The sequence below is a fragment of the Tenrec ecaudatus genome, chromosome 4 (genome assembly GCF_050624435.1).
Source record: "Tenrec ecaudatus isolate mTenEca1 chromosome 4, mTenEca1.hap1, whole genome shotgun sequence".
NCBI classification, from domain to species: Eukaryota; Metazoa; Chordata; class Mammalia; order Afrosoricida; family Tenrecidae; genus Tenrec; species Tenrec ecaudatus.
In genome coordinates this window covers 183,433,042-183,453,720 of record NC_134533.1, presented here as the reverse complement: position 1 = coordinate 183,453,720, position 20,679 = coordinate 183,433,042, and the positions used below count along the sequence as shown (strand labels likewise).

The 20,679-nt window shown below is 44.5% G+C and overlaps 1 protein-coding gene across 10 annotated transcripts in view; it reads right to left on the bottom strand.

Moving 5' to 3' along the window:
- SLC4A7 (solute carrier family 4 member 7) overlaps positions 1-15,076 on the bottom strand; it is a 114,681-nt gene extending 99,605 nt beyond the window's left edge. For 4 of the 10 annotated variants that reach the window (XM_075547131.1, XM_075547135.1, XM_075547132.1 and 1 more), the window contains exon 1: positions 14,807-15,074. In XM_075547131.1, coding sequence (XP_075403246.1) covers positions 14,807-14,866 — 60 coding nt within the window. In that variant the 5' untranslated portion in view covers positions 14,867-15,074. Of the gene's footprint in view, positions 1-14,806 lie in introns of all 10 variants that reach the window. The other 6 variants (XM_075547125.1, XM_075547127.1, XM_075547129.1 and 3 more) reach the window with 4 other exon arrangements.
- Between the last annotated feature and the right edge of the window lie 5,603 nt (positions 15,077-20,679).

Genomic DNA, 20,679 nt, shown 5'->3' with positions numbered 1-20,679 from the left:
AAAATTCACCGTCAGAGAGGAGGTTCCAACTCACAAAGACCCTATAGGTCAACGTAGAACTGTCCCTGTGGGCTTTCAAAACTGTAACTCCTTATGGAAGCAGAAAACTTCATCCTTCCCCAACGGAGTGGAGGTGGGTCCGAACTGCTGCCCTGGTGGTCAGCAGCCCAACGCGCGGTCACTCCACCACTAGGGCTCCTTATGTATGCATATGGACACGTAAAACAAAATCCAGAAGACTGTCCCTTTATCCAAGAGTCCTGCTGGTGCACCGGATTAAGCACTGGGCTGCTAACAAGGTCAGTGGTTCAAATCCACTAGCACTCCTTAAGAGAAAGCGGACACTAACTAGTCGCTCAAGATGTAGTCTTGGAAATGCTAAGGTGTCGTTCTGTTCTGTCTTATGGGGCCAATGAGTCGGAATCTACTTGGTGGCAGTGGGCTTAGCACTTTAGTGTACACATTTCAGGAATACCTGCGTGCGATGAGCCACTTTGTACTCCAGGCTTATAAATTTCCCACCAAGAACAAGGTCCGGTGCTGTCACTTGGCTACTGAGAATTCTAGTAGGAAATGTCTGCGCCTTCCTTCTCTGACAGGTGTCGGCCTTACAGAGCTGCCAGCGTCTAAAAGTGTTACTGCACATGGCAACTTATGCTGTCCCCCCAAAATGATGCTTCCATTTCAGATGCAGCTATGAACCCTTTAAGAAGTATAATTTAGCATCATCATGCCTTAGACACTGTAACAATCAGGAACTAAGTCAGGTCTAGTCTGCCCAGAACTGTACTAAACACTATTGTTTACTGCAATGCCTGCAAATTACTTTATGCAAGCCTCTGAAAGACCCAGTACCAGCACATCGAATGAAGTTCAGCTAACTCCTTTACAGGAGGCTAAATGGTCAAGGATTATTCTCTCTAAAGCAGAGATGAGAAGGTGAGGAGGCAGGGAAACTAGAGGGCTAGAAATGAAACAATCGGAAGAGAATCACTAAGAATGTTCACACACTGGGAAAAGTGTCAACTCGTGAAATAGTTTGTGCAGAAATTGTTAAATATGAACCTCATGTTCATCTAAACGTTTACTATAAGCGCAAAAAGTACATATAAACACATACAGCTGTATGTACTCTTAATTAATGCATCTATCTAGTAAACTCTTATAAACACATCAATCCCCCATAACGGAGCAATGTGGTCTTAACCTCCCACCTATTTCCACACACAAAAAAAAGTTCTTAAGAAAATTGTAATTTTTTAAGAGTTAAAACTGGCATTACTAAGTGTATGTTTCAGAGATAACAAAAGACCCTCACTGTGAATTTAGTTACTGTATTCTCATTTATTAACTATAACATATTTAAAGGAAGATAAGAAATTCAGTTAACAATAGTTAAAATAAGGTTAAGATTTTAAAAAAAGATTAAATTGGAAAGAGACAGCCTCTTCAACAAATGGTGCTGGCAAAATTGAATCTTCAACTGCAGAAGAATGAAACAGGACCCATGTCTCATCCAGTGTGCTCACAGTGGGCCGGAGACATGAATGTAAATCCAGACCATCAATGAGAATATCGGGACAAACTTAAGGGCCCCAGGGAAGATCATGGACATATGATCATATATGATACAGAAAACACAGACAGTAGAAAAACAGGATAGATGACTGGGACCTACTGAAAGTATTTATGTGCATCAAAATATTTCGCCTAAGAGGAAAAAGAGAACCCACAGACTGGGGGGAAAATATTTGGCAATAACATAACTGACAAGGGATTAATCTCTAAACTCTATAGAAAACTGTAATATCTCATTAAAGAAAAGACAAATCGTCCAATTAAGAAGTGGGCACAGGACTAAGAATAGTCAGTTCATCTAAAACGACATCCAAATGGCTAACAAACAAGAGAAAATGCTCATGATCACTAGCTGCTGGGAGATGCGAATCAAAACAACGATGAGATACCACCTTACACTGAGAGTGACAGCCCCATTAAAAGCACAACAAATGCTGGAGAGGGTGAGGAAAGATTTGCTGCTGGTAGGTCTGTAAACATATACGACAGGGTGGAAAGATGTAGCAACCCTTCTACTGGGTGTAAACCCTACAGAAGAGCCATAGCAGGAACAGACGTATGCACTCCCATGTTTTCTGAAGCACTGATCCCGAAAGTAAGAAAATGGAGACAGCCCATCACTAGAAGAATGGATAAAGAACTTCTAGTGCATGAGAATACCGTGCCTCGCTGAGAAACACTGCAGAAACCACGAAGTACTTGTGACACCGATGGACCTGGAGATCACTGTGCTGAGTTAGCCAATCACCAAAATGACAAATATTGTATGAGAGCAGCACTGCAGGGATAAAAACCAAGACAACCTGTCTATCAAAGAGAAGAGGCTTTGGATGTGACCAAGGGAGGGAGGGCAAGAGAGAGAGTCAGAGCAGCAGACTAGAGGGCCGGCAGATGGTGATTGGGGAAAAGGGAAGATGAAGGGGCACAACGGAAGAGATCAGGGGAAGAGGTGGGGCAGAATACAGCGGGTGGGTGTGGGGGTGCAGTTTGATGAGCGATTTAAACTGTTGGATACAGAATTGATGGTCTGAAATATAACCCCCTCCCCGATTGACAATAAAGAATTTTCTTTTAAAAAAGGTCAGATCAAAAGGAAGAGGGGGAAAATACACAATAGTCTATAGCTAGTCTCTACTTTTAAGAGACACAAGACCTTTTAAATATTCCGCCAGAGATTAAGTTATGGCAACAGGATTACATTATACTTTCATCTTCAAACATTATGTCAAAGTATAATTATAGTCTTCAAATGCTGATGTTTAGGAAATGCACAACTACAGCCTCCATTACGAAGGAGCTACCCAGAGCTTCAGGACAGTCCAGATTTTCTTTCTTCTATATATTTTCTCTACTAGTGTGTATACTAACTCTAATAGAATTGTTACGGAGGAAACCTCATAAAAACACAAGACGGTGATTTTTAGTGTATGTGCTGCTGAAGTGAGCATCACAAGATGGTGATTAATGATTTCCCAGCGCACATTGGCATTTTATATTTGTACAGTTAAGTGCTTGACTACTCGTTGACAGGTTGGGAGTTTGAATCCACCCAGAGGAGCCTCAAAGGATAGGCTGAACCATCTGGTTCTCAAAAGCCACAGCCTTTAAACCCTCATGCAGTGATTCGACCCAGCACACATGGTGCTGCCCCGAGTTAGAATCATCTCAACAGCAGCTAACAAGGACCACACGTTTTCTTCACTGAACCTGGAGACAAATTGTACAGTCATAATCGTTTCAACTTTACAATTAAGAAAACCGAAATTGCGAGCTGTCTGCTGGCCAAGGTCACAAGGTAGCCAATAGGGATCGGAGACCCAACCATGTACTTGTTTAGACACTAGAGTCTGCTAAGTCACTTCCAAATCTTACCTTATTTGAAAAATGAGGTTTGGAGCTGGTGACTATTAACTAAAAGCCTTATTACGAAATGACATCAGCTTAACAAAATACAATGAAAGGCCGGACAAAGTCCAGCTTTAATCTGAACAAATGATTCTTCTAAACAGTAAGGCCAACTAGCTCAGATACAAAGCAGAGCTTAACAGAACCTTACCCTGAGGATACTGGTAATGGAATGTACAAAAATGGGTAATGGATTCAGTTGGAAACAATCATGCACAATACAACAAATAAGTATCAAGTATTAAGAAAAAAACGCTACGCAGTTAGTGCACTAGCTGGTTACAGCACCTGCATAAACACCGTGGAATGGGATATTAACATGGCAGAGTCCAGTGATGAGGAGAACCCACAATCTTCAAAATCCACCAACTAAAAGCAGATGAACATAACAGCTTGCGCACTTAAACCAGACCTACCCCAAACTCAAAAGCCAAACACTGGACTCAAGTTGATTCCAACTCATAGCGACCTGAATGGGCAGGGAATTGACATCAGGAACAGAAAGCTTCATCCTTTCGCCTTTGGAGCAGGGGTAGTCTTGAACGGTTGACCTGGTGGATTGCAGTCCAACTTGTAACCCACTACACCACACCAGGACTCCCTCCCTTTGTCACTGATAGGTACTATTATATTCACGTGAATCAAAAGTCACTGATTCTCATAAAGCAAAAGTATACAATGGTACAGAAATCAAGTTTTCATTCTCATGTTATCTAATACTCATTTGCCTAAAAGACTACTCCAGGTTCCGAACAAAAGTACAAACTAAAGATAACTAGTCTTCATTTTGGATCAAATACCATCCAGTGCCGTTAATATCCCCTCACCAAAAGAACTAAGAAGGATTATTTTTTACTGGCCATCACATCAAGCAAAGTAAGAGTCTTTTCTTTAAAAGGTATCACAAACACAAACTACAATGTATTACAGTGATTAATGATAAAACAACTAGGAGTACATTCAACTTCAAATCTTCTCAGATTAGTCATTTATTGAATGTTTACAATGTCTCAAAACCTGGAACAGACCTAGCTAAAGCTATAGCAATGACCTCATATGTAGGTATAAATTTCACTAAAGTACTTCATTTCCAAACAACTGCATCAAACTTGGAAGTCTGAAGCACATAGTTTCCAAGTATCTTATCACAAAAGTAAAACAATCAATTATAATTAATTTTAAACAGTACTGATAGACTGGTATCTCTGTTTACTTGAGACTATTAAGAAATGGACAGTGGGGGGGGGGGCGCCACCAGCAGTCCAGTAGCCGATCCTCTTACTAGTTACAAGTAGACCTCTTTTAGAAAACCTGACCATCTCTGAATTCACAACTCTAACAGAAGATAAGTCAAATGAGATACGTAATAAAAATCCATGGCTCACAGCAGGCTTTCTCTAACAAGTTAAGCATAAAACCTTCAATTCTAGATTACAGATTTGCAACCATGTAAAAAAGAAAAGTAACATTCACCCACGCAGGGCTCAGCTTGAAGAACTGGTGTGACAGAGCTTTCCCTGGGGTCACACTGTTTCATTTGAGGCACTATACCATCAGAATATCCAGGAGGCTCATACTCAAGCATCTCAAGCATACATACAAAATAATTTCTCAGGAACAAATTATTTTTTCCAAACTATTAACTTCAAAAATTTTGGTTAAATGGATTTCTTTAGTCTTCAACTACTTTTTTTAAAACTTTTTTTTGTGCAGCTTTTTAAAATCAATTTGAGGGCTCATGCAGCTCTTATCACAATCCATACATACATCAATTGTATAAAAACACATTTGTACATTTGTTACCCTCATCGTTCTCAAAATATTTGCTCTCCATGTAAGCCCCTGGCATCAGCTCATTTTTCCCCTCCATCCCCGCTCTCCACTCCCTCATGAACCCTTGATAATTCATAAATTATTTTGTCATATCTTACACTGTCTGATATATCCCTTCACCCACTTTTCTGTTGTCCATCCCCCAGAGAGGAGGTTGTATGTAGAACCTTGTAATCCATTCCCCTTCTCTACCCCACCCTCCCAGTATCACCACCCTCACCTCTGGTCGGTCCTAAAGGGATCATCCCTCCTTGATTCCCAGTGTTTCCAGTTCCTATCTGTACCAGTGTACATTCTCCGGTCTAGCCAGATTTGTAAGGTAGAATTGGGATCATGATAGTGGGTGAGGAGGAAGCATTAGGAACCAGTGGAAAGTTGTGTTTCATCCTTGCTATACTGCACCCTGACTGGCTCGTCTCCTCCCCACAACCCTTCAGTAAGAGGATGTCCAGTTGCTCCCAGATGGGCTTTGGGTCCCCACTCTGCACTCCCCCTCATTCACAATGATATGATTTTTTGTTCTTTGATGCCAGATACCTGATCCCTTCGACACCTCGTGATCGCACAGGCTGGTGTGCTTCTTCCATGTGGGCTTTGTTGCTTCCGAGGTAGATGGCCACTTGCTTACCTTCAAGCCTTTAAGACCCCAGACATGATCTCTTTTGATAGCCGGGCACCATCAGCTTTCTTCACCACATTTGCTTGTTCACCCACCCTGTTTGTCTTCAGCAGTTGTGTCAAGAAGGTGGGCATCATAGAATGCCAGTTTAATGGAACAAAATATTCTTGCATTGAGGGAGTACTTGAGTAGAGGCCCAATGTCCATCTGCTACCTTAATACTAAACCTATAAATACATGGCCATAAATTTTTCCCCATCCTCATATGTAAATATATTTACATATGTACATGCCTTTATTTAGACCTCTATAAATGCCCTGTGCCTCCTAGCTCTTTCCTCCATTTCCTTGTACTTTCCTCGTGTCCCACTATCATTCTCAGCCTTCATTTGGATTACAGTAATTCTTTTTTTTTCAATCATTTTATTGGGGGTTCATACTACTCTTATCCCTAACTATATACACATCCATTGTGTGTCAAGCACATTTGTACATTTGTTGCTCTCATCATTCTCAAAACATTTGCTTTCTACTTGAGCCCTTGGTATCAGGCCCTCATTTTCCCCCTCTCTCCCCGGTCCCCCCTTCCTCATGAACCCTTGGTAATTTATAAATTTTAATTTTGTCATATCTTACACTGTCCGATATCCCCCTTCACCCACTTTTTTGTGGTCTGTCCCGCAGGGAGGAGGTTATATGTAGATCCTTCTAATTGGTTCCCCCTTTCTACCCCACCTTCCCTCCACCCTCCCCGTATCACTACTCTCAGGACTGGTCCTGAAGGGATCATCTCTCCTGGATTCCCTGTGTGTTCAACTACTTTTTAAAGAGTCTTTTTAACTGAAACTTTTGTGAATGAAATTGCTAAGATGGAAATATATGACAGTGAAAGTTACAATTCTGTGGATAGAAATTTTAAGGCCATTGCTATAGCCTTACATTTTACACAGACTACGTATAAAGACATGTGGAATCAAAAGCTACAAGATCTTCCATGGTGCCATTTTATTGCGCAATTCCCAAAAAAAACGTGTTATGTTGTTAGCTACTGGACCGTCAGCCCCTTATGAATGGGAACCTCACACACAAGAGAACAAAATATTGTGTGGCCCTGGGCTATGCCCATGATCAGCTGTGGACTTAGTCGCCCATGGTACATAGGATTTTCATTGGCTGATGTGCAGAAGTAGATTGCCAGGTCTTTCTTCCTAGTCTTAGACCGGAACCTCTGCTGAAATCTCTTAGACACACACACACCACACACATACTACAGACAAAACCAAGTGGTAGTTATTTAGAGGTGCACTAGCAAGAAGTCAGGTCTTCCACAGGGAAGGTGAGAATTCTACCATTGACTCACCAACGCTCCCATAAGGGAAACATAGCGTCCTCGAGCAAAACCAGGAAAACAATGTGAAGGGCACACAGCCATCCTGGCAATTCTGCCACAGTCATTTCCACTCCCATAACTTTTCGAAAAACACAAAAAACATGGACCTTCAGCAGAGGTAAGAATAAAAAGACAAAAGGAACATCCTTAAGGTTTAAAAAAATGTATAAATTTATTGTTGTTGAAAATAAAAACAGCCAAACATTTCAATTCAACAATTCCTACATGTACAATTCAGTGATACTGATTAAATTCTTCAAGATGTACAACCTTTCTCACCATCCTTGTCTGAAGTACTCCTCCCCCACGAGCATATACTTACTGCCTCCAAAGGATCCCATCTAACCTTTCTAGTTGCTGATGCCCACGTGATCCTGCAGGCAAACACAAACACACATCCTTTGCTAATTAAGCTCAACTGCTAAGTGGCTTAAAGAGGGTATTTTGGTTTTAAGTTTAAAAATCATCTCAGGGCAATAGTTCTCTGAAGGTTTGGCCAACTTCAATGGACCCAGAAAGTCTGCTTCCACGAACATTTGAAATTCTGTCCATGTTTCTCCACGTCTGATCTGCAGCTTCTTTGATGCTTCTGATCTACAGCAGCTTTGATGAAAACATGCAGTAATTAAAGTCAAGACCCTTTGAGTTCTACTAGTCTCATGGCCAAGGAGGAGCCAGTTGTTCTTAAAAATAATAGTAACTGTCCATTTCCTCCTTCTAATAGCACACACTGAACAGGGGGGAATGGCAGAGAGCAGCCAGATACCAGAGGGGTACGGCCAAAACAGGCATCAAGATCTCCTGGGGCTAGTGACACAAAGAGCCTCGCCCTGCAGTCTACCCTGCTGAAGCAGATGAGAAATGAGCTTCTGTTCTGAGCAACAAATAGCCTTATCTTCCTCAGTAAAGCCACCAGGTTTGAACTGCCAACCTTAAGGTTAACAGAATAACCCTTACCCTACAGCACCGCTAGGGTTCCTTGATTATGAGAGAAGAGGTACCAAGGTGAAAAAGGTGATGCATCCCAGGACCACATTGCCTTACGGCTATCCAGAGGCTGCATGCAGCCAGAAGACTGAAGGCCAAACCAGATTCTACTCACCACACCTTGTGCTAAGGTTTGCATCTGCCCATGGGTAGGTGCGTTTTGTAATTCATACAAAAGCAGTCCCTAGTTTCCACACTTCCCTGACAAAACTTGCCCCCCCCAACTCCCCCTACACACACACGCACGCACACACACACGGAAACAGTTTAAGGATGGCTTCTTGGTATAGATCAGTCTTCATTTGGAATCCTCAGGTTTGGTTCTACGATGCCCATTGAGATGCCCATCAGATACCAAAATCCAAGGTTGCTCAAGACCCTTAACTACAATGGCACGTTGATGGCGTTCTTAGGTGCCACCAAGTCAATTCTGGCTTGTGTCAACCTTATGTACAACAGAACACAGCCACCTGCCTGGTCCCATGCTGTCTTAACTGCTGCCATGTTTGAGCCTATTGCTACAGTCACTGTTCAAGACCTATCTTTCAAGGGTCTTCCCTGGTTTTTGTTTGTTTGCTAGCTCCTCTTCTACTTTACCACATATGATATCCTTTTCCCTCCCGACATGTCCAAAGTACATGAAACCAAGTCTCACCATCCTGGCTTCTAAGGGGTATTGTGGCTACACTTCTCCTGAGGCACCTTTGTCTGCTCTGGCCGTCCATCGATGGACGCTCAGTGTTCTTCGTCGGTACAACTCAGAGGCATCAACTCTTCTTCAATCTCCGTTATCCACCGGCCGGTTTTCAATGCCTATGAGGCAACTGAAAATGCCGTGTCTTGGGTAGGGCATCCCTTCTTTGGTCCTCAGAATGCCATCTTTACAAATAATCTCAGATACTTAACTCTACGTTAGTTTTGATACTTAATGCAAGGTCAAGTTATGTACGTAGCACTTACTCTTAGCCTCTGAAGGAATCCTCTGACCATTTAGCTGCTTCCACCTCCAACTCCAAGCCAATAACGATGTCTTAAGGGGCTATTTTTAGGAGACACATCTGCAGTACCCACATGGAACTCAATGGGAAGAGTCTAGTACACGTACATTTACCTGACTCCTACTTTTCTGGGTCGTATCACAGTTTCTAAAGTAAGATACTTCTGTGTTGTCCCTCTTTTCTGGAGAAAGACTATTGAGCTGAAAACATCCGACTGCAAAAGTACACAAACTGAACACAAAATATTAAAATCAAAACTATACAGAAGGAGAGAAAGATAATGTTTTCATTTCTCTCATCATACTCTTTTGAGAAACCATTCAATACTCCTTTCGATTATAAAACTGAATATAGGTATCTTCTAAGTGTGAATCATTTTCAATGACATATCTACTTCTCAAGTTTCGAATCAGATCATGATACGCAATTCAACAGCTACTCCAGACTCTGGGCAATCTGAGGAAAGAAGCAATACAATCCCAGAGCCCCGAGAGATGTTACAGTGAGAGCCAAGTGACACCGGCCCACATAAGATTTCCTACAAAAGCAAAAAAAATACACAAGGAATCTTTTAAAACATTAAAACACCTTCGGGTCCACCCAGGGACGCAAAAAAAAAACCCAAAAACATTAAAACACCTTTTCTATTTGGGCAATGAAAGGGCCCATGTTTTACCTTCACTGTAATACTGTGACCCCCACCACCTAACCTCCCCCACCCAAAATTAAAATTAAACTGCAGATGAACTGAATAAAATCCAAACAATGACTCACATTAAAAAAAAACAAATTTTTAAGAGGAGCTGATAACAAAGGCTCAACAGAAAGTAAATGGCCAAAAAATAAAAAATAATGATGGCCACATATGTACAAAATGCTTGATACAACTGATGTATAGATTGTTATAAGACCTGTAAGAACCCCCAATAAAATCATCTTTAAATAAAAAAACATATATGATTGATTTGATTAATTGATGTTTTGAAATAATCTTTTGGAAGAAATTTGAAATCTGCACGAGCAGATTCGCTCCAGATGAAATGTCAATCTCCCTCATTCTCATGTCACCTTCTGAAACCCAATACCCAAGGGAGGGGACACATGGAAGTCTCAACACAGAGAAGACTTTTAAAAATGACTAGTCCAGGGAAAGCAATCTATCACTCCTCTAGTCTGCTAGCCCTCTGCACTGCCAGCCCCTCTCATAAAACCATGCCAGCCACAAATGTCTTAAGGACTATCAGTATCACAATACTCCCCAAAGTTTTCCCAAGTTGCTCAACGGAAACAGAGACAAATTCCTTTGTAAACTAAAGAGTGACACTTCCTGTTTTGACCCCCAAACTCACGGCCATCAAATGTCGACTCATAGCAAGACTAAAGGACAGGTTAGAACTGCCCCTGTGGGATTCTGAGACTGTAACTCTTCACGGGGACAGGAAGCCTCATCTTTCTCCACCTGCTTAGACTAGGGATCAAAAGTCTCATTCAAAAGGGGGCTGGCCACACTTCCACATCTCTCCCCAGCCCACTGACTGTCATTACTGACACAGGCTATTGTAAAGCTGAAAACAGTGTAAGGATGAAAAGCGATGCCTGTAGACGTATCCATAGGCAGTAAGATGAAGCTATACTGTAAATCAAAAGCCACCCTGATCTCAGATGAGCCTAAACAGTAACTGGAACTACACCTGGATGCTTCTTTACAAAAATGATCTGTTTTGTCTGTTGCAGGCTCGGTCTATCCACTTTAAGATCACATTTGTGGTTCTCTGACAGTAAGAAAGAAGGGGAGGGGGAGGGGAAGAGGAAGAAAAACCACCCATTACAGGATGTTAACAAGTTTCGCTACCAAAATTTTAGAATATATTGCTCAGCTCGCCACATACCACTAAAAAAAACACAGTAGGTTCCTCCATCACCAGGTTACTAGGGCTTTCGGTTTGCACTTAACTCAAGGACAGCAGTCTAGTGCAACAGAATTCTAATGTTCATACCCTATGCTTTCTCTGGGGTAAACTCGCCCGTCTCCGTGACAAGAAAACACAATTTTACAATCAATTCAACTGTACCTCTATTTCACAGATTTGCTGTCTCTCCCTTTATCACAACCCCATGGACGGGGTCCCAAAGTTAGCAAGAATCAAAAAAGTTACTGAAATCCTGGTAATATTTCCAGAGATGACATGTCTCTAGAACTCTCAAAAATCAAGTGTCTCCCGGCCCAGGTGTGGGTCTCTCCTTGAAGCAGGCGACCCAAGCGACCCAAGCATCAGGACAGACAGGCTCTTAGAAAGTTTCTTCCCCTCTTTGACCAAGTACTGGCGGAAAGGAGGGCCGCTGAAACTGTAACCCAAGGAGGTAGGAAGTTTCCAGAGAAAAAGCTCAAGGAGAAGCCCTGCAAGCAACCATAGCTGCTGGGTCTGGCTCAAAAGGAAAATGGGGAGAGATTCGGCCAGTGGAGGTGAAAGCGGGAGGGGAAAGGGCTTCTCCCTGAAGATGGCGGCACTAAAGTAAACTCCTGTAAATGGCCAGTATTTCTCATGCAGTGACGGTGACAGTCACTGAAGTAAATCACTACTGAAATGGCATCATGTGAAACTGTCCATTCCACTTGAATTCGGAAATCTCTCATCATGCCAATGATCTCCGTGTCCCTTTTTATAATACATTAATGCTCTAAAATTTCGTTTCACTGCACTAAAACCTTTCCAAATAAAATAACTAATCAGATTCTACCCCCCCACCCCACCCCCAAAGCCTTTTTCCCTTTCTTTATGCTTACTAACCCACAGAAACATTTGTCTTTTCATACTGAATCCATACAGGGTTGTTAATAACTTTCATTTATCCTAATGACGATTTAAAGAAAATCTCTCGAAAAGATTCATGAGAATGTTTTAACTGGAACGGCTGGAATGAAAATGCTACCACTGTGTTCACTTCCCACGCCAACACGCTCACCGAGAGCAAGGCTCGGCCCCGTTTGCCTGATTGGTAATAAATACTGGGACTGAATGACCTTATATGTGTGAACAAGAAATTCGTGGAGCTGCGTCTCCACAGGCAAACAGATTATGTTAAACCAGACATTGCTTTAAAAAGGTCTATCATTCACTCAAATGGGGATTTAACCAACAGCTGAACATAAATCTGGCTCTTCAATTCCAAGTAATGCCCAACAGGGATGAGTTTTTGTAAAAAAGCAACACAAAAGTAGCATTTTGTAAGATGAGTGACTTCTTTCTCTCTACCATGATCGGTGGAAATTATTGTGAAAAATCAGTAACAATTTGAGGAGCAAATGAAACATTAGACCCTAAATTATTAAACAGATGGGTGTCTGTTTCAAAGTAATATGGGCTGCCACCAATTTATTCAGTTAATTTGTATAATCACAAGCCTAAGCATCATATGAATATTAATTTTATGCCACTTCCTGGGCTAGCTAAGCAGTCTTCTCGGAGGTCAGAGAAAAATCATGGTTGTTGTGTAACTGTTTCACTTGCCAGGGAAAAATAAGTGAGGGAAACTGTAACTTTGACAATGCCAATGTCTCCTCCCCTGGCAGATTTAAAGTCAGTCTTCCCTACGACTGTGGTCCCACTCTATTTTTAGAATGTATTTGTAATTCTTCTTGCATCAGATTTCTATTATTGATCTCTGTTTACTGCAGCCAAGTTTTCGAGACTCATCTTCACAAAGTGCTCCCGTGCCATTAGCAACAAACGTGTTTGGTAATTCCTTTGTCATTTATCTTTCCACTGGAAAGTTAAGGTCTTCTAAGGAGGGCTGCTTTTGTCTTACTGGGTATTACAGAGCAAGGGTTCGAAGCAAGTACTAGTACCATGATGGAATGAATGAATGATTCTAGAAGTCCATGGCCTTATAGGCTTCTTCTGCTAGTTAAGTAGCAAATCAGTATTTGTGAACCTATCATAGTAGCATATCAGTTTCTACCCAATTTTATGAAAACTAGGGTGCTTTCAACGCCACAAAAATCATTAATGTTGGATACACACTATCAGATAAGGTACTAAAAGCATATTCCAAAAAAAGATAAAGGGGAAAAAACACACCCAGTTTTATTCAAAGGCCACACAAAGAATGACATAAGATTCCCTAGGACCAGTATCCAGGATTCCATTACCCTCTTTGGGAATGACCTTCTCAATAACCACTGCTAAATAACTTCTCTGTCTGGAGACTCACTTCCCCTCATGTGTTCTGAAAACTCACAGGTGAACATACTGAAATAATGAATGACTACTCACCAGGGCCTTAAAATCATCTTAAAATTAAAAAAAAAAAAAGATGGGGGTGGAGGTCGGGTGAGGTGGCGTTGAAGGGAAAGTCTTGAATGAAAACACATGGAAAGCAAATTTTCCTGTTGCGTTGTCGAAGACTGGAAAGTTTCCCTCGCTGCAACTTTTCCTCCTTTGCTAAGTCACAGAGTAAGAACCCGAAGTAGGAAAATTTATAACACCTCCATCCCCCCCTTGAGTGACGCACTAGGGAGGGAGAAGAGAATCTCTCGTGTGTGTGTGTGTGTGTGTGTGTGTATGAGTGTGTGTGCGCGCGCACGCATGTGTGTGTGTGTGTGTGTGTGCGTGGGAAGATGTTGGGGGGGTGTGGGTGGGGGCAGCACGCGTACTCTACGAGGGAGCAGGAGGTCGATCCTGCGTGCGGCACGGGCCACTCGTCCAGATCCACCGTCCCAGATGGGCACGCTGGCCTTGGGAAGAGCCCGCCACCGCTCCCCTGGCCCCGTGAAGCCAGAGCCAGGGTCACCAGGAAGCGCGTTTTCTGCCAGGCTGCTGCGGAGGAAGAGCAGCCGGGAGGACCCGGGGCACTTGGCCTGCGGCTCGAGGCGACTCCCCCGGCTCTGGCCAGCAGAGGCGGCGTACCCGGCGCAGCCTGCTCGTCGCGAAAAGCCCTGGCCGCGACAGGCGGCGGCTCGTCCACGCGGCCGGAGAACTCACCGAACAAAGCACCCCGCGAACCGGGGGGGAAGTGGGGGAAGAGTCCCCGCAGCTCTTCCCCACTGCCTGGGGCTAAAGACAGGTGGAGCCGCGGTCCTCCGGAGAGGGAGAAGAAAGATGGGTGCTCCAGGGGCTAATCGCAACCAGCGCCCGGGCGGCCGGAACCGGGACCCCGGCGGGGGGACGCCCGGGCATTTGGGGAGACGAGCGCTGCGGAAAGAAAGGGAGGGATGGGGGGCCGGGGGGGTCACCGGCGGGCGGCCCCCGCTGGGGAGCCGGGCCGAGGATGCCGAGCGCGCTGCGGGCCGTCCCCACTGCGGCCTCCGCGCCGCCGCGCCGCCCCGCGCCCCCGGCGACCACACAAAGGGGATGGTGAGGCGCGCCGGCCGGCCGGCGGAGGGGCGCAGGGCCCGGCGAGAGGGTGGCCGCGCCGCCCGCCGCGCCCCTGCCTTTGTCTACCTCGCCCCGCGGCCACCCCTCCGCCCCCCGCCGAGGAGCCCCGCCGAGCCCTCACCCTGCTCGTTACCCGGGTGAGTAGCGGTCGCATCTGCTCGCCGGCCCCATCCGCCTCCATGGCCGGCCGGCCAGCCCTCTGCGGCCGCTACGGTGCAGCCCCGCGCGGTTCGCCCGCCGCCGCCGCCGAGGGGCAGGAACGTGCGTCGAGCCCGAGGGCGCGCGCGCGCGCGGGGCGGCCAGGCGCCGTGCACACGGGCCACGCGGGACGAGCGTGTGCGCCGCGGCCACGGGCTGCCTCCACGGCGTGGAACGTGGAGCAAGAACTGCTCGAACTGGAGGAGGACGCGGGGGAGGAGGAGGAGAAAGTCGCGTAGGGACCCGGGGGCGGGGCCGGAGGCCGTGACGCGCAGGGCGCCCGGTAAGGTCCGGACACGCCCCCCGCCCCGCCTCCTCCCGTTACGCCCCCTGCCAGTTTGGCACCGCGAGCCTACTCGGCGGTCCCCCACCGCGAGGCCACCCGGAGGTGGGGCGGGAGGGAGGAGGGATGGGCATCTGTCCTGGCCAATCAGCGATTCGCAGGCTCCGCGTTTCCACGCCTTCTCTGCGGGAGGCCCCGCCTCTCTTTGTAAAATCGTAACTGACCGAAGCTAAGCGTCTAACCCGTTTACAGAGCTGGAAGTTCCCCTTGATTCCCCCAATGTTTGTTAGAGTAGTAGGGGACCCTCGTCCCCCCCTGACTCCTAACCACATTCTTTAAAGGAAGGCGGGAAGGAGAGAGGAATGAAGGCTATATAGCAGGGTCCCCAGCCCTCTCAAGGACTCTCAAAAGCAAAAAAAAAAAAAAAGCCCGACACTGTCGGGGACCCTATAGGTCAGAGTAGACGCAGTGATCCCATAGGACAGGGTGAAACTTCTACTTAGGGTTTCCAGGACTGTAAATCTTTATGGGAGCAGACAGCCTCGTCTTTCTCCCACGGAGCAGTTGCTGAGTTGGAACCACTGACCTTGCTAGGTTAAAACACACACCACCACCAGGACTCCTTAAGAACTCTGCAGAGGAACCTCAAAAGAAACCAATACGCTCTCTGTGATTCCTGCGAGTTTCTCTTCTCCCAGGGTCTGTGCAAGAGGGAGTACACCTGACCTTGCGCGCTAGCCCATCTGAGGGCACGGTGGTTGACTCCACACTCAGGTATCCTGTGGGGCATTTATCCAGTTTTGGCATCCTATTCATGGTGGTGATGATGGTACCCACCTCACCAGGTGGGTCATAGAAAGATTAAATTAATTCTTACCCTTGAACGTGGTCTGGCATGTTTTCAATAGTCATTATTGTTAACAAGGTTTTCTTGCGTGTTTAATTAAAGGAGGTTTAGTTGAGAAGAGTTGAATCCTTGCTATGGAAGGAAACTCTATCTATAAATAACGTACATATTCAGAATGTGTGTTGAGCTCTCTCCAACAGGATCTTGGGTCAGAAATAGGATGCTGTATGAGTAGCTCCTGGTTTGGATCTTGGTCATCTTTTGTTCCAATTTCCCAGTGTCACTTTTATGCTGGCACACTTTGTTCGCTTACTGGGATAAGAACAGATGTGCTTCTATTAATAGCTGCCTTTTCCAGGGGACTACAGCTAGTGGACAAGCAAGCGGAAGACCTTCAAGGAATGGGTGGCCACAGTGCCGCAGCATGTGGGTGCAAACACAATTGTGAGCATGGGACAGGACCAGATAGTGTTCCATCGTATTATTCATAGGGTCAGAAGCTACCCAATGGCACCTAAAACAATTAGATTGTGACAGTTTGCACGCACGATTCAGTGCTTCAGTATTCAGAATACTATAAAATATGTTTTTTAAATTTAAACTAAATGCATATTTATATGCCTATCTTTTAAAAAAATCATTTTAGTGAGGCTCTTACATCTTTTATCACAATCCATACATGCATCCATTTTGTCAAACACATTTGTACATATGTTGCCATCATCATTTTCAAAACATTTTTTTCTGGTCTTGGTATCAGGTCACTGCTCCCCTAAAATGCGTTCTATTGTCCCTGTTTTATAGATCTGGAAACTGAAACTCACAGAGAAAATTGGGTTTAGGGCCTTGTTAGTGGAACTGCTCTTTCTACTGCTGCATTCTAATGCCAAGGAGCCTTGGTGACAGAGTGCGTTATGCGTTGGGCTGCCAACCACAAGCTCAGCAGTTTGAAACCACCAGCCACTTCCTGGGAGAAAGATGACGCTTTCTACTTCTACACAGATGTACAGTCTCAGAAACCCACAAGGCCAGTTCTACCCTGTCCTAGCGGGTCAATTCGGAATCAGAGTGGTGATGAATCTGGGTTTTTATTCTAAAGTCTCACTAAAGAAAATTCAATAACGATAAAGAAAGAAGAGAAGATGAGGGAAGAATGAAATCGATGAACTAAGGAGAAACGAAGCTGGGGGGAAACTTATCTACAAAAGTGCTCCAGGCGGCGGCGACTTGGGCCAGCACCGTCATTCTCTAAGGTGAATATGACGGTTTTTTCCCTGTGTTTCGTATATCCAGAACAGCTCCCATCCCCTTTCCCGGCTGCACTTGTCTACACACCACTTGCTTCTTTCGATGGCTGTGTGAACTGCCATCAAGTCCATTCTGACTCCTGGCCATCTCACGTGTGCAGACAAGAACTGTTACAACGGATTTTCCAGCAGCCTTTCTCAGAAGCAAATGGCCAGGCGCCTTTGGATGGGCTCAGACTCCAGTGCTCCCTTGAGTGCTGACCCATGGGCTTCACTCAGGGGCTCTTTTTTCCCTGACAAGATTCCATGTACGTTCATCTTTCTTTTGTTGATTTTTTTGTCACCAGAGATTAATGAACGCTTCACGCCAGCGCCAGTGATTGTTGCTTTGTTTGCCGTTAGAGTCCAGGGCCCGAATTACGTGTATTCATTGACTGCAAGAATGTACAGAGAAAGGCCGGATAAGGGTGAATACCGTGTCCTTCTTTAAGAAATCAAAAACTATCTCGGGTGACAGCTGAGGGATGTGGACAAAGTAAGAACAAGAACAAAATAGGAATTGGTGCCAGAGTGGAAGGGCCAGTCACCTTCAAGCTCCGTGGATGTCTCCTCATCTGCCGGTAAAAAGAAAAGAAAATCCCTTGGTTTGTTCAGTCCACAAGTATTTGTGAACGTGACTTCTGTATTGCGGTAAACTTTTCCCACTACTTGCTTCTCCTGACTACTAGAAAAATAATGTGTAGCGAAGGTCTGAAATGGTTCCTGGTGGTGTGATGGGTTACACACTGGGCTGACTAGCCACAAGGTCATCAGTTTAAAACCATCAACCCCTCTTCAGCAGAAAAATGAGGCTTTCTGCTCCCTCCCATAGAGAGTTAGTCTTGGAAGCCCACAGGAATAGTTTTACACTGCTCTAGAAGGCCTCTCTGAGTCGAGATTGGCTCTCAGGGAGAATGAAAGTCTTTGCTTTGGTTTTTAGAATGAAAGTCTTAAATATAGTTTATTACTTTCTATTTTCCACCAAATTCAAGGTCAGCTAATGTTTATCAGGAGGTAATTCCTGTTATCTTGAATAAAACAGGAAATTTGTAATTAAAGTTGTTTTCATGCAAACAGCGATGACTCTAAAGTGTTTAAAGACAAATTGTTCTCTTGAGTGTTTTAAACATTCACGATAAATTGTAGCAAAGGTGAACATTTGCTGAACAAAAATAAGTGTAAAGTTAAGCATCGCCCCAGTCATCCACCGGAACTGGATGAGGTTCAGTTACACTTCAAATTCTGCACCCTGCCTGCATTTCTGAAGCAGTTGGTGATTCATATGTTTGAATGGTGGCATTGCTGAAAAATATTGAATATTCCATGGGCGTCCAGAAGAATGAACCAACCTGTCTTGGAAAAAGTAAAGTGAGGATGGTAAACCTTGTGTCATGTACTTTGGACATGTTAGCAGAGGAGCCAGTCCCTAGAGAAGGACATGCTTGCTCAACTAAAGGGTCAGTGAAAAGGGGGAAACTGTCAATGGGATGGATTGACTCATGGGGCTACGAGAATGGACTCAAACTAGAATGACTGGGAAGTGACACAGGAGCAGCAGTGGTGGGTTACAAAGGGTCCCTATGAACTGCAATCATCTTGAGGGCATCTATTCCCTGACAAGATCCTCCGGGGTCACACAGGCTTTTGTTGACCGCTTCTCTGTGAGCCAGGGCATGAGCTATAAAGTCAATTGAAAGGCACAGGAGCTATGTGTTGAGCTGCTAACTGCAAAGTGAGCCATTTGAAAACACCATCTGTTTCGCCAGAGAAAGATGAAGGCTTCTACGCCTATAAAGAGTTACAGTGCTCAAACCCTCGCCGGAACACAATAATATATATTAAAGATTTTTTTTTACAAGAAAAAATTGCAAATAAAGCTAGAAATGTTTCGGGGGGGGGGGGGTGTTACTCTTGAAAACCCACAGGACAAGTTCTACCACGGCCTTTTATGGTCACTTTGAGTCAAAGCTCAGTTGACTAAATTGTCAATTAATTTGTTTGGGGTTTGTTGTTGTTGTTGTTAAACTTCAGTAGAAGATCCTTTGGCAATTCTGTATCTCCTCAGGGCTACTACTTGGTCACAGGATGGAGTTAAAAATGTTTCTAATCACTTGATACTATAAGGGAAATTAAAATCCTTAGAATAGTGTTTATAAGTACACCAGGGCATTCTCAATAGGCAAAAGACGAGAGAAAATGGTTGCCCTTTAAACCATTTGTGGCAGTTACATAATCTCTTGTCAACTTGCAAAGGGGTGGAGTCTAACCTGTCAATCAGCTCATAGCCAATAATGCCTCTCTGTGGGCATAGCCTTCTCCTGAGGATTCTGGGAGTGCTGTCTTCCTCTCTGGAGCTGGGACACGTGCTCTCTCTGCTTCATCTTCCTGCTGACAAGACACATGGAGCTACTCTGAAGGAATCAGAGCCCAGGAGCTGGAGGAATGTGGAGACCCTAGATCCACAAGACTTTCCACCTACTGGCTTATGATCTTCCTGCATTTGGCATCATTTCATGGTTGCCATGAGTCTAAAGAATTTATAGACTGGTATCTGACATATGAGCTAATATTGGACTTATGAACTTGATCTGGACTAGGCTGGGATGATTTCTCAATATACAATTTCTCTTTTATATACAGTTCTTTCTTGTACACATGAATGTCTATGAATTTGTTTCTCTAGTTCACCCAAACTAACATACCATATTTAGGACATAGGCATACAAATAGATATAGAAAATTAAAATAAAAAGGGTTTTAAAAGCGTGCTCTTTTCTAGAGTTCAGAGTGAAAGATACCTGTTATATAGACAAATAGCTTTAAGGCAGCTATGTGGCTCTAATACCTCAATGAAAAGAAAGTAGGATGAATTATGTTGGGACTTGAAGGGATGAGGCTTCCACCTGTGGATTGAGTGTATATATGAAGGTGTTTGAAAAAGTTACAGGGAAGTATAGTCATCAATGTTGTCAGAGTAACCAGCCTCTGACAATATCACAGGGTCCATAGGTGCAATTATACAGTGATCATATAGAAAGAGTATAGTAAAGTCATAGAGTATAGGAGAGACAGAAGGTAAAAGAAAGGAGTCGGACACATTTCATGGTAGCATGCTAACCTCAGCCCTTCTTGGTGCTCCACATGGAGATGGAAGATGAGAGGAGGAGAGAGTATATTTCTAACCACATATACTTAGGGGTGTGCAACCCCCCCCATTACAGGTGACCACATACATCACAGGAAGGGGTTGTACCATAGGCAATACAGCAATGGGAGGGGGATGATCTAGCGCTGGACACGCAATAGGAAGAGGCGGGATTAGGGGTACACATGTGACAAGATGGGCGGATCCTAGATTCAAGATGGCAGCCTAACCTTGG